Source organism: Homarus americanus, unplaced genomic scaffold (assembly GCF_018991925.1).
Source record: "Homarus americanus isolate GMGI-L3 unplaced genomic scaffold, GMGI_Hamer_2.0 scaffold45595, whole genome shotgun sequence".
NCBI lineage: Eukaryota > Metazoa > Arthropoda > Malacostraca > Decapoda > Nephropidae > Homarus > Homarus americanus.
The window spans coordinates 129,413-153,004 of NW_024738941.1; the positions used below are offsets into that span (position 1 = coordinate 129,413).

General features: G+C 40.0%; 1 protein-coding gene across 1 annotated transcript in view; it reads right to left on the bottom strand.

Moving 5' to 3' along the window:
- The window catches only part of LOC121874396 (neural cell adhesion molecule 1-like), a 161,235-nt gene that overhangs the window by 74,961 nt on the left and 62,682 nt on the right, over positions 1-23,592 (bottom strand). The window contains exon 3 of the mRNA XM_042378525.1: positions 23,428-23,466. Coding sequence (XP_042234459.1) covers positions 23,428-23,464 — 37 coding nt within the window. The 5' untranslated portion in view covers positions 23,465-23,466. The remainder of the gene's footprint in view (positions 1-23,427; positions 23,467-23,592) is intronic.

Consider the following 23,592-nt stretch of genomic DNA (forward strand, 5'->3'; position numbering starts at 1 on the left):
GTTTATTAAAACAGTCAGTAAAGAAAAGTCACTATTTTCAGTGCTTTATTATTGCTCAAGGTCTCGTAAACTTTCCACTAATCGAAGAAGAGCTTCACCACCTCGAAGAGCTTGCTTTTGTCATTCATGAGAACTTTGTAGTGAAGGGCGCGGCAGACAAAGGTGTTGGCGAGGCATCAGGTTGTAGGACACTGTACGCGTCGAGTCCTACGTCAGGTGAGTTGTGCTAATTAGTAAGAGCTGCAGGTGTCGTTTCCGGCTTTGATGAGAGAGCTTGGCTGTGTAGCATGTGTTAATTATTTTTGCTTTCATGTCATGGAGAGCACGCGTGCATGTGTGTGTGTGTGTGTGTGTGTGTGTGTGTGTGTGTGTGTGTGTGTGTGTGTGTGTGTGTGTGTGTGTGTCTCTCTCTAAGTACCTCAATGCGTGTATGCATGTATGCCAAGCTCCCTACAAACACACACACACACAAAGCTCACATCATCAGCTGACTACATCCGTACACCATAGTTCACAGCAGCATCACCACACGAAACTATCTGAACCTCTCTCTGCCACACCGGCCGGAGACGCGTCACCCATCCTGACGCAACTTGATTTAAAATTGATTAAAAGTTTCGTTGGTCCAGAGTTTAGGTTCTCGGTGACACCTACGTTAAAATTTCCTTAACTGGTAATGTGAGAACATATCTAACTGACTTAACCTTCTGGTACGAACATGGCTTCGGAAGTATGCCTGAGAATCTATTGCCTTATTTGCGTCTATGTATCACTAATGCCAAGGAAAATAAATGAAAATACTAAACAAAATGAACAAAATAGTGATATATATATACTGCATAAATAAAAAAAACAGCGTATCTGGTCACAACAACTTCAACATAAACAGGAAATTCATGGCGTTATTTAATCAGGAGACGCGGCTTTAAATCTTGAATGTTAGAATTGTGGTCGCACTTTAGATCCTGGGAAGTGCACAGTTGGTAGTGAAGGGGTAGTGATGATGATGGGTTTTGATGGGGTGGTGGTGTTGAAGTGGTAGTGATGGGGGTAGTGGTGTTGATGGGTTTTGATGGGGTGGTGGTGTTGAAGTGGTAGTGATGGGTATTTGATGGGGATAGTGGTGTTGATGGGTTTTGATGGGGTGGTGGTGTTAATAGGTTTTGATGGGGGTGGTGGTGTTGAAGGAGTAGTGATGGGTCTTTGATGGGGTGGTGGTGTTGAAGAGTTGATGATGATGTGTTGGCAATAACAAAGAGGAGCAAATTGGATAAGGCTTTCAACAACAGGTCTTGAGAGAGAGAGAGAGAGAGAGAGAGAGAGAGAGAGAGAGAGAGAGAGAGAGAGAGTACTTTATAGCGAGGATCCTGTATTTCACTTAATTAACCCTAGTCTCTCCCTCCCTCCGTTAAGGACTATAGGAATACTACATGATGTTTACAGTATTAACAATTCGCTTACTCTAAATCTGAGCTGGATGTCCGAAAGAGAACATCACTTTCCATACAACAGATTTTCCTTGGTCCTTTGCGTAAAGTTAATGATATTTTGTGCGTGCGTTGTTTTGACTGTTGTTTTTATTTAATTGCTTTTTTATATATAATTGCTTTTTAATGAGCTAGTTTAGTTATATAAACATTAATGTATACAAAGACACTAACACACCCATGATAAAATATATACTCATATATTGCTTTTAAATTATAGACTTGATAATCACTCTGCCAGATACAAGGTAATACCAGGGCCTAATGTTTCTCTATCAGGCTCTGGACACACACACACACACACACACACACACACACACACACACACACGCATACTGTTAACCCTACCAAATTATAACATAACATAACATGAGATAACCTAATGACCGAAACCCCATCCAACACATTGAAGTTAGTTTGGACAATAGCTTATAGTCTCATGTGTCACTCTAGCGCTCAGGTTAAAGTAGACGTTCCATGTTACCTAAATTTAACATCGGCTGAGACCTGTCCTTCCGGGTGGGTGGAAATCGCTGCTGGGGGCTAACAAGGCTCGGCCAGTCAGATATCTATGATGTGAATTCATTCTTAGTTTTAGGAGTCCTGGTGAAGTCTGACGCAATTACTCTATAAGATGTATGGAGAGAGAGAGAGAGAGAGAGAGAGAGAGAGAGAGAGAGAGAGAGAGAGAGAGAGAGAGAGAGCATCATAAAAACAAACATCATTTGCCCAGGTGTGATGAGGGTAAGTCAGATTTTATTGGATTTACCTGAAAATTTCTAATAAAATAAACTAATAATAACTTCAACAAGCAAATATAGACTCCCATATTACACCGTATTACATTTGACATTATAACTGTATTTCCTTTAACAACTATAAATAAAAATTCCTCATGTCCAAGTGCTTAGTTAAGGGAAAGGGGGAAAATACACACAAGAATTTCCTGCCATAAACCAAGTGAAGGCGTTGTTGTCATTCTTTTCCCAGGTTAGCCTCCGCCTCATAGCCACTCCCTTTGTACACCAGCCAAGCGAGTCTTTGTTTTTTTACTTTGTTGCGCTTCTCAAGTCACACTTTTATATTCTTTCCTGAAGAATTCTCGATAGTTATTTGTTTAAGGGCAATAATTTGTCTCCTGGAGGATTTTCTTAAAATTATTTTTTCACCTTCCAAACTAGATGTGGAGTATTCTTAATTTGTTTCATAAGTTAGCGATCAATCATAGTTTTTTTATGTGAGGGAGTATAGATAGGCTATACTAAGGTTAATCTTATGCACACACATCTAAACAGATTTTCTTAAGAGGATCTAAAATTTTCAGGTATTACACTCTTACAATGCCCCAAAAATCGGATTAATCTGAGTTACGAGTAAATTTCTTCACAAACCCCATCTCCTATACAGAACCTAGAGCACAAGAAGCTAAATAACTAATGCTTTTCAAGACTTAATTAAGAATTATTGTTTTATTTTTATTATAGATCTATACTTCAAGGTTCCTAACTTAAACACTCGAGCTTTCCTAAGACGAACGAGAGACATAAGGAATTACCTAAACAAAACAAGAAAGCCACACCACGTAGTACATTATATCTGTAAACATTAATAGATGGTTAAAATAAATCCCGGAATGTCCCAATTATCTGTGAATATTAATTTCGCCCATCTGTAATCCATAATTCAGCAGGAAGGGTAATAAATAATTCTCTAAATAAATCCTATTTAAAATCTCATTAATCAAAAGAGTAATCTAGGAATTGGCTGATTCAGTACTCAGCTTAAAATACTACCCAAGACTTACGTGTGGGACTCTGAAAAATTTTAAGGAGCTAATGAGATTGAGTTTCAAGTTAATGGTGTTAATGAAATTTATCTGCTGGTGAAGGTCGTAAGTGTCGCCCTTGTGTACGAGACCGTGATAGGGGGAATAATGTGAGTACTTGCGGGTCTGGTGGAATTCATTGCTAATTTAAACATTGCCTCTGTACACGACACTTAGATGCTTGAGCTGGAATTATTGTTATAGAGAGAGAGAGAGAGAGAGAGAGAGAGAGAGAGAGAGAGAGAGAGAGAGAGAGAGAGAGAGAGAGTTGGTGTTGTTGTGGGGATTAGTGGATGACATCATTATGACCTGACCTCATGTTTAATAAGGTCACCCTGTATATTTAAGCCTCTCTCTGTCCATGTAATCCAGTTGCTAAGGTACTCCGTTGTTTCCCTTTTCCCATGTGATTTTATCAAGATTTATCTTATCCACGTTTTCATTGTGGATCTACATGAATATATATATATATATATATATATATATATATATATATATATATATATATATATATATATATATATATATATATGTTGATAACCACAAGGAAAGAAGAAAACACGAAGTTCCCAAGCGCTTTCGTGTAATTCACATCTTCAGGGGTGAGTACAGACTAGAGAGAGAAATACAAAACAAGGTGTTTCTTCTTCGTGGTTATCAGTATACCTGGATCACGCGCACCTACAGTGATTTACTTGCATATATAATTCTCTCTCTCTCTCTCTCTCTCTCTCTCTCTCTTTAATAGTACCTCCCTTTATTTCACTCTCCTCTCACCCTTAGTGCTCCCAGTAATACAGTACTATAATAAACTACAACATACACTCTATATACTTCTCACAATGTTTCCCCTTCAACAACCACTATATTTACCTGAAGATGACGTACATGTACCTACTTAAGACCCTTTATCACTCGGTCCAAACCTCGTAAGTAATTTATTTTTTTCCTCCGGTGAATTTAGTAGAAATAATGGTGAAGAGGAAAGGAAAAAAAAATAAAAGAAATACTAAAATGATAAGATTATAGTTTCTTATCTCTGACAATATGGGTCTAAAGTGGTGCGCCTTATTGACCCTGGGGGGCTTCGTGAGGCGTTTCCGGGGCTGTAGGAGACATGGAGGGAGAGAGTGAGGGAGGAGGGGGGATGGAGGGAGTGGTGACCGGATAGGGGAGGAATGGGAGGCTGAGTACGAAGGGTATATAAGGTAGAGGAATGAAGGAAGGGAGGGATAGAAGAAGAGTGGTAAGGAGAGAGAGAGAGAGAGATCATTAAAGAAAACGAGGCACATTTAAGACCAGGTACTAAGGCTAATAGATGTAACACGTCACTTTACTCCTTCCTCACTTGTTCCTCTCCCTCCTCCATCACTTGTTCCTCTCCCTCCTCCATCACTTGTTCCTCTCCCTCCTCCATTACTTGTTCCTCTCCCTCCTCTCACATTTGTTCCTCTCCCTTCACTCGCATTTGTTCCTCTTCCTCTAATTCCTGTCCTCATTCATACTTACTTTTTCCCCCATTCCCTCCCTCTTTATTAGTTCGTATCTCCCTCACTCTCCATCTACAATTCCCCTCCATCATCATTTGCTGTCATCCTATTTCACCTTTCCATCTACCTTCTCCCCTCCAATCCCTCCATTCTCACTTGTTCCCCTCTTTCTCTTTCCTTCCATCTACCTCCAGCATTATTCCCTCTCATCTTCCAATCCTTCCAACTAATCCTCACTCCCACCCACCAAACCCATCCCCAATAACCCTCCCTCCCTCCTGCCTCCCTCCCCCTCCCTCTCGTTAGCAGTATAATACCATAAATCATGGTAGGTCGTGCAGCTCTTCCCCCTCTCCCAGCTGAAGGTCCTCTATTTTCTGGAATTATTTCTCGACCAGCCCTGGTCATCTCTCGACCAGCCCCTCCCGACCAGCCACGACCAGCCTCTCCCGACCAGCGGCTTTATTGATGGGCTACCATACCTCGTCTGGCAGCTGCTCCATTCTGCTTTTAGTTTGTTTTGTCTTTTTACTTTTTTTTTGTTTTCTTCAAATTTGGCGTAACAGATCTTGAGGAGAATTTGCTAAGAGGCGACTTAAGGTTGGGTTAGGTTAAGTTAGGTCTGGTTTGGTTAAGTTAGATCTGGTTTGGTTAGGTTAGGTTAGGTTAGCTGTTAATGTGAAAATTTAATGATATGTTTTGTGATGTTATATAAGAATTTTGTACATTCATTCAGAGAATTTATGATTATAAGACTGTAATTATACGTTTCTTCATTGATGTTATATAAGAATTTAATCATATCTCTTAATTTATATACAAATTAACCATATATTTCTTTGCTAATATTATGCCAAAATTTAAGTGTTTATTTTTTATGAATACTATATAATTTTATATAGTATTAATAGAAACTAAATATAGTCAAATTTTGGCATTATATAGGTAAAAAAAAACATGATTACTTATACTTTATTACAAAATCAATTTCATTTTGCCATCGTATACTCGCATATAATCTGAATAAAGTAGAGGAGAGAAAAGTATCTGTTTTTTTTATCCATCAAAATTTATAGCCGCTGATAGAGATAAAATAAATACAAAATAAGACAAGACTCACAAGGTAATATCATTTCTCTCCTGATGTGGTAATTCAGTAGCCGGAAATGTGCTTAACACCTATAGGAATTGTTACTATTTTCTATGACGTCTTCCCCTTCTATATGGACACGGGAAAGAAGAGGACACGTATACACTACAATCCTGGAGAATACGGACCTGAAACCATTATGGATACGTAATATACGGTACTTCCTGTTTAGCCTATACGGTCATGTACTGTAGAGAGGAGGAATATATGAATACGGTGGTTCCTCCTGCCTGGCTGGTAACTACAGATAGGGGAGTGAGGGAGGGAGGGGGTGACTACGTAAATTAAGTTTCCTCACCATTACGCACTGACACGATCGGGGAATGACTATACTTAAGAGACGAAGGTTATATATATACGTTCCCCTTCCTGCCCGGTTAATACGGACACAAAGGAAGAGGTGAAGCAAAATGACAAGTTTAGTCAGGTACTACCGTGAAACCCAACCTAGGATCTTAGATAAATCCCGGGGTGAGAAATGAGTTACCACAACGGGTCAGAGGTACGGGGAGTGGTGAAATATGGAGGGTTCCCACACTCGACACATACTAAGCTTCTCCAGCGTGTTATTGTTGGGTAAAGTCGATTTATATTCGAGTTATCTACATCTATACGCAATTTATATGGATATAATGGTGTTTGGGTATGTATGTATGCATGTGTGTATGTATGTATGTACCCTCAAGTCTTTATTTCTGTGTTTTTATCTATGTAATTTTTGACGCACACACACACACACATAAACATCACTGTAATAAGAGAGAGAGAGAGAGAGACAGAGACCAAAGGAGCTACAGAGAGAACAATTTATGCGAGGAAACAGTCCCAATATCGCAAGTTATGAAGAAAAATTGATGAGAAGGTATTGTAGATGCCGTCCTTCCTGGGCACCACCGCTTTGTTCTGACGACAAGCGGCGGAGGACAGTGAACAGCGTCTGTAAGATGATATAGGCGAGGAATGATGATGTGAATTTCATCCTGGCATGGACCATACTCACGGAGCATAGAATAGTCAAAGGGGGAGCATAACAGGGGACGGAGAAGGTCACCTGGTGGTACATTTCACGGGAGAGACAAAGTGCTGTAAGGGGATTAGCTTTAACCTGAATGCTATCCAAGGTGAGGTAAGGAATATTACGATGCAATGCCCCAGGTGTGGGAACAATACGTGAATCACCTGAAGATTAGCGTCCTTGTTTATTTTACCTCATGATTAAACACCTAAAGGGCTTGGTTTGGTTTGGTTTGGTTAGGTCAGTTTAAATTTGGTTTGGTTAGGTTAGTTTCGGTTTGGTCAGGTTATGTTAGCATTAGGGAGTTTAATTATCAATTGAAATAACCTGGGGTGCCTAATCATCAGGTTATCAAAATATGTTCCTAGGTGCAGAGACGGATTTAACAGAATAAATATTTCGAGACAAAAAAAAATCCTAAAATACTAAGTAGATACAGATTTACTATAGAAAATTCGTTAACTTCTCAAATGCCTCAATTTCAAGATGATATGAGTTGAATAATTTTTTTAGAATACTGATGTGGAAAACAAAAGAGTTCTTGTACAGGATGATGACTTAAAACACTAATGATTTCTGGAGACATTGTTAGACATGTGGAAAAGTAAAGGAGAGGAAAGTGTGTGTGTGTGTGTGTGTGTGTGTGTGTGTGTGTGTGTGTGTGTGTGTGTGTGTGTTTCAGTAAGAAGAATTCCACGGTATAATCAATAACAACTGACTCATCACCCTCCTAAAATGATAATTCTCGTATAAATAATCACGGATCATGAGTTACCGCAACACTCAATATTAAAGAGGACCATTCAGTTACTAGAGATCCTCACATGCCTTACCTCTTGTCTCCCCTCATTCCTTCCCTGCTCCTGTTTCCTCTTATCTACGAGAGGGGAGAGAGAGAGAGAATGAGAGATTTAGGACGAGAATGATAACAATATTGCTTGGGTTTCCCCTTGAGTCTCGCTCGGAGAATGACACTATTTTCCTCCCACCTTTTCCCCTAGGAGCCTCGGTAATGGTTATTAAAGAATGGCCAAATTTGCTCCTTATTCTTCCCCTCGTGAACTGGAAACTTCCCCATGTACACCAAAGGCCTTCCCAGTGTACACCAAAGACCTGCCCCACGTACACCAAAGGCCTTCCCAGTGTACACCAAAGACCTTCCCCATGTACACCAAAGACCTGCCCCATGTACACCAAAGGCCTTCCCCATGTACACCAAAGGCCCCCCCCCCTAGACTCCTTTCCTACTATTCCTCTCCTCCTCAGCTTCTAAAATCTACCTTCCATACCTCTCCCCACCCTCCTCTCCTTCCTTCTTCTTCAGTCTTCCATCCCATTGTGTATAATAAAAAAAACTAGTCCTTCGCTCTTACCTTCCTTCTTTCATTTATTTTCCTCCCATTTTCTTCCTCCTTCTTTCCTTTCTTTCTCCCCTCTTTTCATCCTCTCTTTCCCCTTCCCCTCCTCCATATGTACTAAATACCTTTTCCTCCCTTTTCCTACCTGTAATAAATCCTCATTCTCGTCCTTCCTTTACCTCCTCGTTTGCCCCCCGCCTCCCCCTTCCTTTATCTAGCAAGAGGTCTTCTTTTCCTCCTTTTGTCTCCCTTATCACACCATAAATTCCAACTCCCTCCCCTATCTTTAATCCTACGTAAGCCTTCCTGGGTTCCTCCTTCCCTTCGTCCCTCCCTCCCCCTCCCTTCTTTCACCCTCCATTACGCCAGCACTCCTTCCCTTGACCATGAAAAATCCTAAATCATTCCTTTCCTCTTTCTAATTTTTGTCCATTATAAATTCTCCCTCCTTCCCTCCATCCACCACTACTGCACCCTTCCTCCCTCGCTCCCTCCCTTCATCCACCATTAATACACCCTCTCTCCCTCCCTTCATCCACCATTAATACACCCTCTCCCTCCCTTCATCCACCATTAATACCCCTCCTCTCTCCTTCATCCACCATTATACCTCTCCTCCCTTCATCCACCATTAATACACACCCTCGCTCCCTCCCTTCATCCACCATTAATACACCCTCTCTCTCCCTCCCTTCATCCACCATTAATACACCCTCCCTCCCTCCTTCCCTTCCTACCTCCCTCCATTCACCATTAATACACCCTCCCTCCCTCCCTTCATCGACCACCAGTACCTTCCCCTCTCAGCGGCTGCCTAATCCACTAAAATCCCAGGTCGTGTAGCCACTATGTACGCCGGGATTAAAGTAATATACGCACGGGATACGCAGCTGAGCCTGAGCAGTAATTAAAAAAATAAAATAAATTCGAATACAATTGACATAAAAGAATAATTAAAACTTTAAGCAATAACAAGATAAAGAGTTAAACAGACCTAAAAGGGATAAATAGGTAGAGAAGTAGAGGGAAGAGAAGAGATGGTGATTAGTATACAGTCTGAATATTTATAAGGTATAATGTATAAGGTTATGTTCGTCATGTATGGCTCAAAGCTGGTGTTTATGTTGGCCACAGAAAATATGTTTGAAAGGCAAAGTGTAATTTTAAGAGGAGAGATAAAGAATGTTTTAGTTTGTAATTTAAGAATATTTTTCCTCTCTCTCTCTCATTTGTTTGTCTATCTGTTTGTCTATCTCTTTTTCTCCTATCCACGTCACCACAACAAATCAAATATACTCGTCAAGTCCAACTAATTACAGCTTGCTAATAGTAGTTTACCATTGAATCTCATCAACTTTAGTCTTCAGTTGGGCTAATCAGCTGATGGCGTAAACACGAGAGGCCCCCCACGATTACCGAGAGAGTACACATTACCTCACTCTGGCTGATTACATTCCTCAGGTGCTTGGTAACTGCTTTAAAGTTATTGTGATACGGTTTCCGATGGCAGATAATTATATTTAGTGGTGAGAAATATGAGAAATATACCAGAGATTGATATATATATATATATATATATATATATATATATATATATATATATATATATATATATATATATATATATATATATATATATATATATATATATATATATATATATATATATATATATATATATATATATATATATATATTTATATATTTGTAAAGGGCTGTTTATTAGATGAGCAATAGGTGTCGTGTTGTTTACAGAAATATGACGTCTTCTATTTGCGTTTACATATCCGTGAGGTAGGCGAAGGTGCTGAACCTGATGCCAATTTCAATAAGTGGAATAGTTCGCCTGACTATTTTATATGAGCATGACTGGCGGTAATAAGTTGTCAGAAACCCAGAGAGAAAGAGAAAGAGAGAGAGAGTATGACAAAAAAAAATATGCAGCATACTAAAGTGAAGTGAGATATGCGACAGACCTTTCTTTACATAGGAGAAAATAATATAAATCGTGTCACTCTGTGTGTATGATAAATTATATGTGGTATATTAGCGTGAGAGGAGGTATGCGACTGACCTTTTCAACGAGGGTGTACGAGTATATTAACTATGACATTCCAGAAGCATGATAGAGAGAAGTATACTATATACCAACATACCAAACGAGTGAATGTACAGTGCAGTACACTGACTCACATAACGCAGAGTATATCAGCTGTGGTATTCCGTGAGTATGATGAAAAAAAAATATGCGACATACCAGCACAGTTGAGAGTGGTTAGTTGGACTCTTATAGAAAAAAAGGGAAAAGGGTGGGATAGAAAGTTTTTATTGCTTAACTTTCTCCTTGATTGTGGAACTTACACATGTAGGGGAAAGTGTGTGTGTGGCTCTGTATGTGATGGCGGAATTATATGTGAGAAAGAGAGTGTGTATGTGTGCGAGTGTACATGTTAGGTTAGGTTAGGTTAGGATCATGAAATAAGTGCCGCTAAGGTGATGGCCCAGGTGAAATAAATGCCGCTAAGGTGATGGCGTAGGTGAATAAGTTCCGCTAAGGTGATGGCGTAGGTGAAATAAGTGTCATTAAGGTAATGACGCAGGTGAAGTAAGTGCCGCTTAGGTGATGGTGTAGGTGAAATAAGTGCCGCTAAGGTAATGGTGCAGGTGAAGTAAGTGCCACTTAGGTGATGGTGTAGGTGAAATAAGTGCCGCTAAGGTGCATGGTGTAGGTGAAATAAGTGCCACTTAAGTGATGGTGTAGGTGAAGTAAGTGCCACTTAGTTGATGGTGTAGGTGAAGTAAGTGCCACTTAGGTGATGGTGCAGAATAAGTGCCGCTAAGGTGATGGTCTAGGTAAGGTAAGTGCCCCTTAGGTGATGGTGCAGAATAAGTGCCGCGAAGGTGATAGTGCAGGTGAAATAAGTCCCAATAAGGTGAAGGTGAAGTAAGTGCCAGCCGGTTGACAGCCTAAGTAAGAAAAGTAAAGATTCGGGTATTTAATGGCACCAGTGAGAAAAATGGCCTTTGGGTAAAAACAGAGGAATAATTGTGTCCACTTAGCTAATGACGCAAGCAAAGAAACACCATTTACACCATTTGCCTGGTGACGTAAATAGTGAAACATCTCTTGGTTGATGACGCAAGGATTAAAATACCATGTGGCTGATGACGCAAGCAGTGAAACATCCCTTGGTTGATGACGCAGGCAGAGAAACACCCTTGGATGATAACGAAAGGCGTGAATTACCACTTAGATGATGACGCAAGCATAGAAACACGCCTTGGCTGATGACACAAATAGAAAAAACCCTTTGGTTGAAGACGCAAACAGAAAAACACCCCTTGAATGATGACGCAAGCAAAAAACACCCCTTAGCTGATGACGCAAGCAAATAAATACCACTTGGCTTTTGGTCTAAGATAAGAAGAACATTTCGGTTAGCAACACAGGTAGTAAAAGTAAATAGAAAAAACAAAACAAAGCAAGAGTATTCTCATTATGACCCGACCACTTCCATTTTAGGGGATACCAAGGTGGTGCTGAGAGAGGCCGTCCATTTGCTAGGCACATAAGCACTGACTAGGGGTAATACCACTACTCTCCCGGTTAGAAACTCTTAGCATTAACTCTTTTTCTCTCTCTCTCTCTCTCTCTCTCTCTCTCTCTCTCTCTATCCAACCGTCTGTCCTTTCGTTCATTCGTCCGTCCGTCTGTCTCTCGTTCGTTCTGTCTGTCTTTGTCTGTCTGTCACTCTATCCCACAAAATATCCATCACATCCACAAACATCACCTCCCTCCCTCTCCCCACACACACACTGTACACATCAGTTGAAGACGTCAGCTGAAGACGTCACTGACACTCTCCCCTTCCAAGTCACCTGCCATAACAATTAATTCCCTCAGAGGAAGTACAGGTTGATCCCCCTCTCTCTCTCTCTCTCTCCGTGTTCCGTAATCACACTTTTTATTACCTGGCTTAATTACTTCTGCTAACCCCCTTTCTCTTCTCACTTTCACGGAGGAGGAAGCTTCAACCTTTACGTGTGTTTTGATTTTCCCTATGTGAGTTTGCCTCTTCCCTATATGTGTGTGTGTCGTTCTCTTCTAAGTGTGTTTGGTTCTCCCCTACACATGTTTGGATCTCCGCTAAGTGTGTTTGGTTCTTCCCTACGTGTGTTTGGTTCTCCCCTACACATGTTTGGATCTCCCCTACGTGTGGTTAGATCTTCCCTACACATGTTTGGTTCTCCCCTACACATGTTTGGATCTCCCCTACGTGTGGTTAGATCTTCCCTACACATGTTTGGTTCTCCCCTACGTGTGTTTGGATCTCCCCTACGTGTGGTTAGATCTTCCCTACACATGTTTGGATCTCCCCTACACATGTTTGGATCTCCCCTACGTGTGGTTAGATCTTCCCTACACATGTTTGGGTCTCCCCTACACATGTTTGGTTCTCCCCTACGTGTGTTTGGATCTCCCCTACGTGTGGTTAGATCTTCCCTACACATGTTTGGATCTCCCCTACGCCTGATAAATCTTCCCCTTAACTAACCCAGCTCAGAATATGCAGTGTATGTTCTTCAATGGCCCATCAACATGTCTAAAAGTTGTCCTCTTCTTAGCCATCTCTATATCGTATCTTGTATTACTATTAAATATATATGTATATGTATGTATTTTGGACACGTATGTCATAGGGTAAACTTAGGTTAGTACTCATAGGGTAAACTTAGATTAGTATTCATAGTATGTACTTAAGAGTGATAGTAACATGAATAATCAAATATATATTATTGATTTCGTGTCAAAAAAGGTGGATATTTTTTTTTTTAGTTATAAATTTTCGGAGCATCTGAAGAGTATCCATCAGCTTATTTCGACCTAAAATTAACACACCTAACAACTCCTAACCTAATCTAACCTAACCTAACCTAACCTAACCTAACAACACCTAACCTAATCTCCCAAGGTAGTGTTAGAATGTCAAATCACAAAATAAAATATGTTTGGAGGTAAATAATTAGGTTTATCCAATTTTCCCTTTATCTATTCAATATTTCTTTAACAGTTACTATACCCATGGTAGGTGATTCAGTTACATTTTTGTTAAATATTTAGAGGTAAAGTTATTCCTCACAGTATTGGAGAGATGACATAATTATTATCTTGCATCCTTCTCCGCCATCAGTGCAGGCCATTAAAGCTGAAATATTGCTGCTCTCTCTCTCTCTCTCTCTCTCTCTCTCTCTCTCTCTCTCTCTCTCTCTCTCTCTCCTCTGAGTACTGTTTATACTGTCTTGTCGTTACCTATCGTGAGTACAGGTTGCTCATTAGAGTACAATCTGGCCATTTGAGTGCAGCCTGGCCATTAGACTACAGCCTGGTTGTTATCTCTCGCGAGTACATCCTGGTTACTAGAGTACAGCCTGGTCATTAGAGTACAGCCTGGTCGTTATCTCTCGTGAGTACATCCTGGTTATTAGAGTACAACCTGGTCATTAGAGTGCAGCCTGGCCATTAGAGTACAGCCTAGTCGTTGCCTCACGAGCAGCCTGTATGCCATATGGTAATAGGAGAGTGAGAGGCCCAGCCTAAGCCTTTCTCTTCTCCTCTCTGGAATATCTTAACGGGACTATCTATCTATGTCATTAACAGGAATGTATGATCCCTCTCTACTAGAATTGAATTATTAACTCTCTCTCTCTCTCTCTCTCTCTCTCTCTCTCTCTCTCTCTCTCCTTTTATGTCTTTGTCGTATTTACTCCCACGTCACCTTGTCTGTGTCGGAGCCTCACAACCATACCTGTTTTCTTTGAGAAGTTAAATTCCTTTGCTCTATATTTGATTTCTAACTCACCATTTGACCTTCCCTTTAACCCTCTATACCTTATATAAAGTAAAGCTACAATAGATCTCAGAAGATTGGCTGAATAAAACTCAGATCATAAACAACTTTCTCTTTGTCGTTTCAAATACCAAGGTATAGAGTGTGTGATCCTGTATAACAATGTAAATTCTATTATATTTTGTTTTATTGACGGTATCACAGGAAGTGACTTATCCCACCTCTTAAGAAAATCCTCCTCAGACCGCTCAAATAAAAAGTCTTTCATACAACAACACAATTCAATTTACCAACACTAAGAGGCACTCGGGGCGGAGCTTACCTGTGATCCACTCATACAACTATTAACCTTCTTTCCATCAGCTATTCACTCTAACTCTCTCAACCCCAAGCTTTTATTTATGTTCATTTAGCCAATTTAGGTTTAGTCATGAATACTCCAGACAAATAGCCTCAGCACTTACTATTGTAAATAAAAACCTTGAAGCTCTGTTGATGTCTGTATGTCTGTATGTCTGTCTGTCTGTCTGTCTGTATGTATGTATGTATGCATGGATGTTTGTATGTATGTATGTATGTATGTATGTATGTATGTATGTATGTATGTATGTATGTATGTTTTCCAATCTACCTATCTATCTATTCATCTCTATCTCCCAGTGTATATATTATTTTCTCTCCATATCTATTAAAATTATCCATCTATCTATCTCACCTAATCTCTCTCATGTATCTATTTATCCATGCCATCTATCCTCACCCAGGCTGCACCCTCTTAACAAACAAAATCAGGGCCAAGGTATTCAAACCCCGTCCATTTATTGTTCGTTCCCTGCCTCTTTCTTTTTCACACACACACACAAAGAAACCAGAAAGAAAACACATCGAGTGACACGCCTAAGTTTGGGTACATAATTCATTCATCTTTTCCATCCTTGTGTTGATTCAGTCTTGTTTGTGTGTCAGTCAGTTGTCTTGCCCATATTTCACCCGCTAATGGAGGGGGGTGTGGGGGTAAAGGATGATGCAGTATATAGTGTGAGACGATAGGGTGGGTGTGATAGAGAAGGAAGATGAGTGTGTGTGTGTGTGAGTGAGATCCACCAAAAAATAAAAAAATAAAATAAATGCATCGACATAAACAAATACACATTACCATTAAATGTAAAACGATAAATAAATGACAGAGTTACTCCTTATTCATACTGGCTCATCAACTGCTCTATCCTTCCCTAAAAACCTAACCTAACCTAACCTAACCCAAACACGTGAAACCTAACCTAACCTATCCTAACCAAACCAAACCTAACCTAACCTAACCTAACCTAACCTAACCTAACCTAACCTAACCTAACCTAACCTTTCCTATCCTATCATTAACGAAATCTAAGGAAGAGTCAAACATATTCTGAATCCCTCGCCAGCTTACTATACCTTCTCATATTTGCGTTCAGGCGAGTGGCGATCATCAAGTAATTAGATTATCTTGTTCAAAAAGGCGATAATCAGACGTTCAAAGATGTAGGAGATCAAATTATATCTTAGGGAACGGATTTATGATTTTGGCCTCGGAAAAAAAAATATATCCCAGTTTTACCGCCGGTTAGGTTAGGTTAGGTTAATATTGAGGAACTTTCGGGGAAAAAAACCGAATCCCACATGACTATTATCATAACCACTGAATCCAAAAGGTCAATTGAGAAGGAAGGGAAGGAAGGAGGTAATAGAATCCAAACCTTAGCTCACCCTCCCTCCATTCTCCAGTTGCCAGGGCTGTGTTACATAACATCTTCATTAACGCAGGACGCTATTGTCACCAGGTAACTTATGTCTTCCGTTTTACTAGCATATAACGTCATTATTTCCCTGCTATCATAACCGGTTGAGTCAGGTGAAATGGGCCACAATGAAGACTTTTTTAATCTTAATGCCTTGAAACATGAGTCTTATTTGAGGTGAACAATGGAAGGGTAATTTACATTGGTGGAAGGGGACGAGGTGGAGGTGTGAGGGGTGAAATGTTTTGAATGTTTGTTCTAGTCTCTCTCTCTCTCTCTCTCTACACACACACACACAAAAGACGTACTTCCCTGACCCCTGTGGGTAAGAGGTGAAGATGGGTGGGGGAGGGTGAAGGAGAGTGGGTCGATAGGTAACAGACAGACAGACAGACAGACAGACAGACAGACACACACACACAGACACACACACACACACACACACACATACATACATACTGTACATACATACATACATACATACATATATACATACATACATACATACTGTACATACATACATTTGATTTAGGGAGAGACAGAGAGGAGGCAGCGTTGGCTAGTAGTGGAGACCAACCTCTTGTTCCCCTCACAGCTGATGGTGAAGAGGAAAAATAAAGTATGATTTTGGAAGGAAATGGAGAAAGGAATTATGAGGAGGAGGAGGAGGAGGAGGAAGAAGAGAGGGAGGAGGAAAGAAATATCACAAGAGAGAGAGATGGATTGTTATGAGGAAGGTGGTCAGGCAGGAAGAGGGGGAGAAGAAGGAGAAGGAGGAGAGAAGAAGCATTGCAAGAGAAAGATGGACGGTTATGAGGAAGATGATAAAACAGGAGGAGGGGGAGAGAAGGAGGTGGAGAGAAGGGGGTGGAGGAAGAAAACGGAAACAATGGATAGTTATGAGAGCGGTGATAGGACAGGAAGAGAAGAGAGAAGGCGAGGGGGAGGAGGAGGAGGAGAGGATGAAGGAGGAAGAGAGAAAGATAGATTGCTAGGATAAGGGTGAAAGAACTGGAATAACAAAGAAAAGAGACAAAGGAAGAGAGATGGATGGAGCAATAAAGATGTACATGAGAGAGGAAGTGATGTAGGAGAGAGATAAATATGACTGAAGATGAGAGAGAGAGAGAGAGAGAGGGAGAGAGAGAGAGAGAGAGAGAGAGAGACAGAGGTGGATAGAGCAAAATTGATAATAACAAGATAGAAAGAAGTGAGTAAAAATTACAAAATTGGACATAAGAGGAAGGAGGAGAAGAAAAGAAAGAGGAGGGGGCAAGGAGAGGAAAGGATGATGAAAGCAAGAGAGATAGATAGACCAATAACTATTAAAAGGAGAAAGAAAAACGATGTTAGTAGAAAGATAAAATAATTCAGCTGAACAAAAGAGACAGAGAGAGAGAGAGAGAGAGAGAGAGAGAGAGAGAGAGAGAGAGAGAGAGAGAGAGAGAGAACGATGAATAGTGAGATTTCGATAAGAATTAGCAGAAGAGGAGAAATACCTAAGTTAAAGCAAAAGGTAATTGGACAGGAGGAGAGAAGAGAGGGAGAAGGAAGGGAAAAATATAAACGAGAAAAGTGTATGAGAGAGAGAGAGAGAGAGAGAGAGAGAGGGAGAGAGAGAGAGAGAGAAGGGTGGGTGGGGGGGTGGGGACAATTACAAAAGAAGGAAACACAACAGAGTAATTAAGCTTAAGGTCGATAAACATGACAAAGAAGAAATAAATACTAAAACCAATAACAAGAAAGAACAAGGAACAGGAGAACAAGGAATAAAAATAATAGCAAACCGAGAAAGATGTTATGAAATAAGAGAGAGAGAGAGAGAGAGAGAGAGAGAGAGAGAGAGAGAGAGAGAGATAACAATTAAGAATGGAATAAAGACAGAGAAGAAAGGCTTAAGACCACCGTAGAAAATAATTACTTATTAACACTCGTTTGGATCCATGTAAATCCAAATAATTTAAAAAAGAAAACATGAGGTGAAAAGTGAAAACAAAGCCTTTAACTAATTTATCTCTATCCTAACTTATCTATAATTACTTTTCACTCTATTTATCCAAACTTAACTATAATTACCTTTATCTCTATTGATCCTATCTCATCTATAATTCCAATGCACTGTTTCTCCCCTATCTCATACAGAATTAACTTTAAACTATATCTACTCTGCCTCATCCTATCTGTAATTATATTTGATATCGATGGTGACTCCTACACATCAGCCTAGAGAGATGGACAGTGAACAACCTCTCCATAAACACAGACATATAACGTGATAATGGCAAAAAATATCCACACAAAAAAACGCACTGATAAAATTTGGAGGAAACTTTTAAGTTCATGTAGTGAAATGCTTGCTATCAGGAGAGGGAACTGCCAGTCACATGTGTTGGGGTGAAGGACCAGGGACACCCGGCCATCAAGTCCCCAACTTGTGAAGCCTTAATCTCGTAGTTAGTTACTCTAACTATCTTATTTCTGGAAGTTTCTCAGCTGCTCTCTTAGCTATAACCTTCTTCCGCCCAAAACATATCTTCTGTAATTTAATTTTCAGCCCCGTAATGTCCTCCGTTTAAATTTGCTTTGTTGTGAAATTAAAAGCGAGAGAAAATAAGTTGGATAAGTTTGAAAAAAAAAGTATATATATAGTTTCCCAGGACAAGTGTTGTATATAAGCAACGTTATGTGAAGCTTTTAAGACAATATTTTTCCATGATTCAGGTTTAAGATATAGGCAAAGAGACACTTGAACGTATGGCATTGTTACGTTTGAGATTAAACCACTTGGATGCGTTGTTGAAAATGTCTCTCTCTTAGTGTTGTTGCCTCAAGTTTCTCTCAATTTACCCAACATAGTTATTTCTAACTTAATTTTACAGCTTGCTTGACTACGTATATAACATTAATGTGGAGGTTAACTAAAAGGTTTTGGTTTTATAGTTAAATTCTGATATGCTTGTGTCTGTAGTCACAATATTACGTTCATGTATAAGTCCCACTGAATTTAGTTTTATTTCTAGGATCGAGAGAGAGCTGTACAATGTTTTTGGTCGTCTCATCCACTATAATGAAAACCAAAATTGTTCAACACTGTTTGTTATTATTATTATTATTATTATTATTATTATTATTATTATTATTATTATTATTATTATTATTATTATTATTTTTATTATTATTATTATTATTATTATTATTATTAAACAGTATTGCCATTATTATTATTAAGTCGTTAATCCAACCATCCATCGTGGTCAGTTTAGCTGTACATGGAGGAAGATGGTGCCCACACATGTAAGATGTCGTCTGTCTAGCCACTGACAACAGCTCCCGGCGTCACAGTTGCTTGGTATGTGACGGTGGAGGAGAGACTTCTACCTGTACTGTTTCACTCGAGTCATATTTGTTAGTGAAGATTCCGCGGTGCCAGCATGAGTGTTCACTTCTCCTGTACAAACAGATGTTGAACTTACAGTACTTGAAAACTGACGGTATTTTCTTCTTCACAAGACAATAGAAGTTGGATGCGAGGGGATCACCCTGTTGGTAGTCTTCATCTGACGTTATTATACAGTGTGTTTACCGAAGATCAACATAGTTACCACTGTTGTGATGCCTCAAGAAGGGCAGGAGGAAGAGGAAATATTTTCGTACTGGTGCACTTTTCCTTACTAAGTTGAAAGTTTCTGAAATTAAGTCGGAACATCCTTTTTCGTCTGTGAGACTTGTGATGTTTGTCTCATGAGCTGCCGCCTCACAGACCCGAGTGGCCTTGCTCTCAACATGGCGGAAGTGTCTCAGCTGACTATGCATGACTGCCCTAGCAGCATGGCGTGTTGCTGACGGCGATAGGTCTGATTCAGCTTATCTTTTAAGTGCCGAGGTTTTAAATCTGTGACTCCATCAGAGGAAGACATGACTTCTTGTATACATTATTCTGTTGAAGAGTAATGGTTCCGTGATGGCGGTATTGGTGAAGAGGTTACAGTCGTTGTTTAGGACTGTGTGTGTGTGTGTGTGTGTGTGTGTGTGTGTGTGTGTGTGTGTGTGTGTGTGTGTGTGTGTCTCCAGGAGCAAGTTTATCATTTCTGGTGATTAACCTGACTGCCGAGGCGGTTGTCGCCCTCCTCTGTTTTCTTGTTGACTTGAGTTTTAATCTTGAAGATCTCAGGGAGGTTAAGTGACACTATCTTCACGGATGTCAGAGTGTTGAACTTTCATTATTCATTCTCCTGAAGATGTGTGTTAAGCTTGCCGGCTGCTTGTGGAAGAAATATCTTGGGTCTATGTGGTAGCGTTGTGGTGGACTGGTGGCTGCTCATTGGGCGGCCATCAGATCAACTGATAAGATGAGGCTGAGAAGGGCGTTGCTGCTCTCTTTGTTGCTGTCTGACCCTAACGACCACAAAACATAATATTATTGAAATTAATGTATATAAAGTATATACTTACAAAGATTGCAAACAAAAGTAAAATTGATAATAAAGTGATAAAGAATATATTTTCCATTTGAAAACAGTAAAATAGAACAAAATTCCACAATTTAAAGAGAAAAGAGATGAAATGTGCCATGAGAACAAATAAAAGAAATATGAAAAAAATTATTGAACTTTCGAAGGAAAAAATGGGAATTCATTAGGAAAATTGATTCGATCGCCAACACAGGGCGGGAGACTAAAGAGAATCAGCAGTTCAAAAGTTGGCCGGCGAGGCTCATCATTTCATTTGAAAAAATTTCTGCGAATCTAGGTAGAAAGAATAATATCTGAAATGATTTAACTTGAAAAATAAAAGCTCAAAATTTCAGGGCTGCTATACAGCACGTGTGACAAAATATGCAAAAACAAAAAAAGTAACTTTCTTTGTGTTGGGTGAAAATGACGTCGTAAACACTCACAAGAATGAAGAAATATTAAAAATATGTTAAGTGAATCTATATTCGAAAGCAACACGAAGCACAAAATTAATAAAGGGGTGGGGGTAATGTGCACGTGACGTTGTGTAAGTACAGGTGTGTCTTACTTCTTTAAAGAAAGAAGGAAGATAATTCAAAAGAAGAGCATATGGACATACAAATACAGAGAGGAATCAATAAAGGACTGAAATTTAGATAAATCAATAAATACATAGACTAAGGGCGAAAAAGTGATGAAACTACAAAAAATATAATGTACCAAGAAAATAACGACAAAATACTTCAGGTTATATATACACACAAGTTAGTATTCAATATAGTTGGAATCATTCTGTTAAAAACGAAACTCGTTATCTGTGCTGCCACACGTGGTGGTCGGCGCCATAACCCGTCTGGACGCAAAACACTGAAATCGAAATTTGTAGGTGTAGCGCGCGGCGACTGTTGTGTCCATTTCTCTGTTGTGACCACCCCGCTGTTGTGACCACCCCGCTGTTGTGACCACCCCGCTGTTGTGTCCACGCCGCTGTTGTGACCACCCCGTTGTTGTGACCACCCCGCTGTTGTGACCACCCCGCTGTTGTGACCACCCCGCTGTTGTGACCACCACCCTGCTGTTGTGACCTGCTGTTGTGACCACCGCCGTTGTTGTGACCACCCTGCTGTTGTGACCACGCCCGTTGTTGTGACCACCCCTGCTGTTGTGACCACCGCTGTTGTGACGCTGGTTGTGACCACCGCTGTTGTGACCACCCGCTGTTGTGACCACCCCGTTGTTGTGACCACCCGCTGTTGTGACCACCCGCTGTTGTGATCACCCCGCTGTTGTGACCACCCCGCTGTTGTTGACCACCCGCTGTTGTGACCACACCCGCTGTTGCAGACCACCCGCTGTTGTGTCCACGCCGCTGTTGTGACCACCCCGTTGTTGTGACCACCCCGCTGTTGTGACCACCCCGCTGTTGTGACCACCCCGCTGCTGTGTCCAGCCCGTTGTTTACGTTAGGTTAGGTCAGCTTAAACTTTAGATAAAAATAGTTCAGGCGGATACGACAGGTGCTGGAGAGGTGAGGTAAAAGACACTTAACAGCGTACAAAGTCATATCAACATAGAGTGGCGTCTGTATAAACAAAAACCTTGATAGGAACCTGATCTCACTTTACGCTATGAGAAACATTCAATACATAACGTGTAACCATAACATAATGTTTTCCTATATTAGACCTAACAAATGTATATAAACTCATCACGGTAACGATTCTAAATATTGTGACCTATAAAGAACACACACACACACACACACACAGGCTTAGAATATGAAATTACATACAATATACCGCGTGTGTGTGTGTGTGTGTGTGTGTTTCATATAAGAGTGATATAATTGGAAACAGCCTGTAAGTCCCTATTTCAATTTAGAGTTATCCTGGTGTTCTATAGTGGTCGCCATAGCAACATCCCCAATACACGGTAATAGTAGTGAATGGTTTTGATACTCAGGATTATACGTGAAGTAATTTGTTTGCCTCATCACACTCTACCCCAATAGTCCGTCCATACACACTACGATTTCTAAATATGTTTTCTAATTATATATTCAGTTATCTTGAAAGTCGATGCCATGGTTATCATTTTATTTTTAAGGAAGTTTCTAGTTTGGGAATTTTATTATATGAATTTAGATATTTTGGTTTTTATTTTATTTATATTTTTGCTGTGGTTGTGATTTAATATTTCAGGAAGTTCTACATTTTAAACTTTTCTGGTAAATATTCAAATAGCATGAAAATTACTACCGTTGTTGCAATTTTAATCTGAGGAAGGTGAGTGTTTTGGACTTTGGACTAAATTTAGAAATCTTGAAAATTTTTGCCATGATTACGATTCTATTTTGGGCGATGTTGTGTGTGTTGGAGAGAGAGAGAGAGAGAGAGAGAGAGAGAGAGAGAGAGAGAGAGAGAGAGAGAGAGAGAGAGCGTGTGTGTGTGTGTGTCGCCTCCAGCATAGGATGTAAACTAAAGAGCATATTTGTATTCTGAACTACTCGGACAGTATTATAAAAGTCTCACAGTAATATGTATGTATATATATATGATGCTTGCAGGTTTATACTGGGGCGGGAATCTTTGTGTAGTCTACGAGCAGTCTAAAATATTATTGCTTTTTTATAATTATGGTTTTGTTTTTGCAGTTTATTTACTTCTCATTGTTTTCATCTTTCTTTTATTTTTTCTTTCTCTACTTTGTTTGAATCTTTCTTTCTCTCACCTTTCTTTTCTCCGTTTCACTCTATTGCTGTTTTTATATCGTTTTACTTTTACCTCTCTCTTCCTCTCACTCTCTCGCTCTTCCTCTCCCCCTCTCTCTCACTCTCACACCAGTCAACCTCTCTCTCTTTTACTTTCACTCTTTCTCTCGCTATCACTCTCACAATCACATTCAATATCTCTCTCTCTCTCTCTCTCTCTCTCTCTCTCTCTCTCTCTCTCTCTCTCTCACACAGTCACTCCATCCCCCTAAAAAAAGATACATAATCACCATATAATGAACAACATTTACCGTTTTGAAGAACCTTCCAGTAGCGCAGTGGTCTCATACCTGTAAAGAAAAGAGAAAAGACGAAACATGAGAAAAGTGAACGAAAAATAATACCGACATCGTGTTCCGTGTGTCTTGTTAAGTGGCCAAGACGTATCCTCGGTGAAAAGAGCCCAAAGTTTGCTT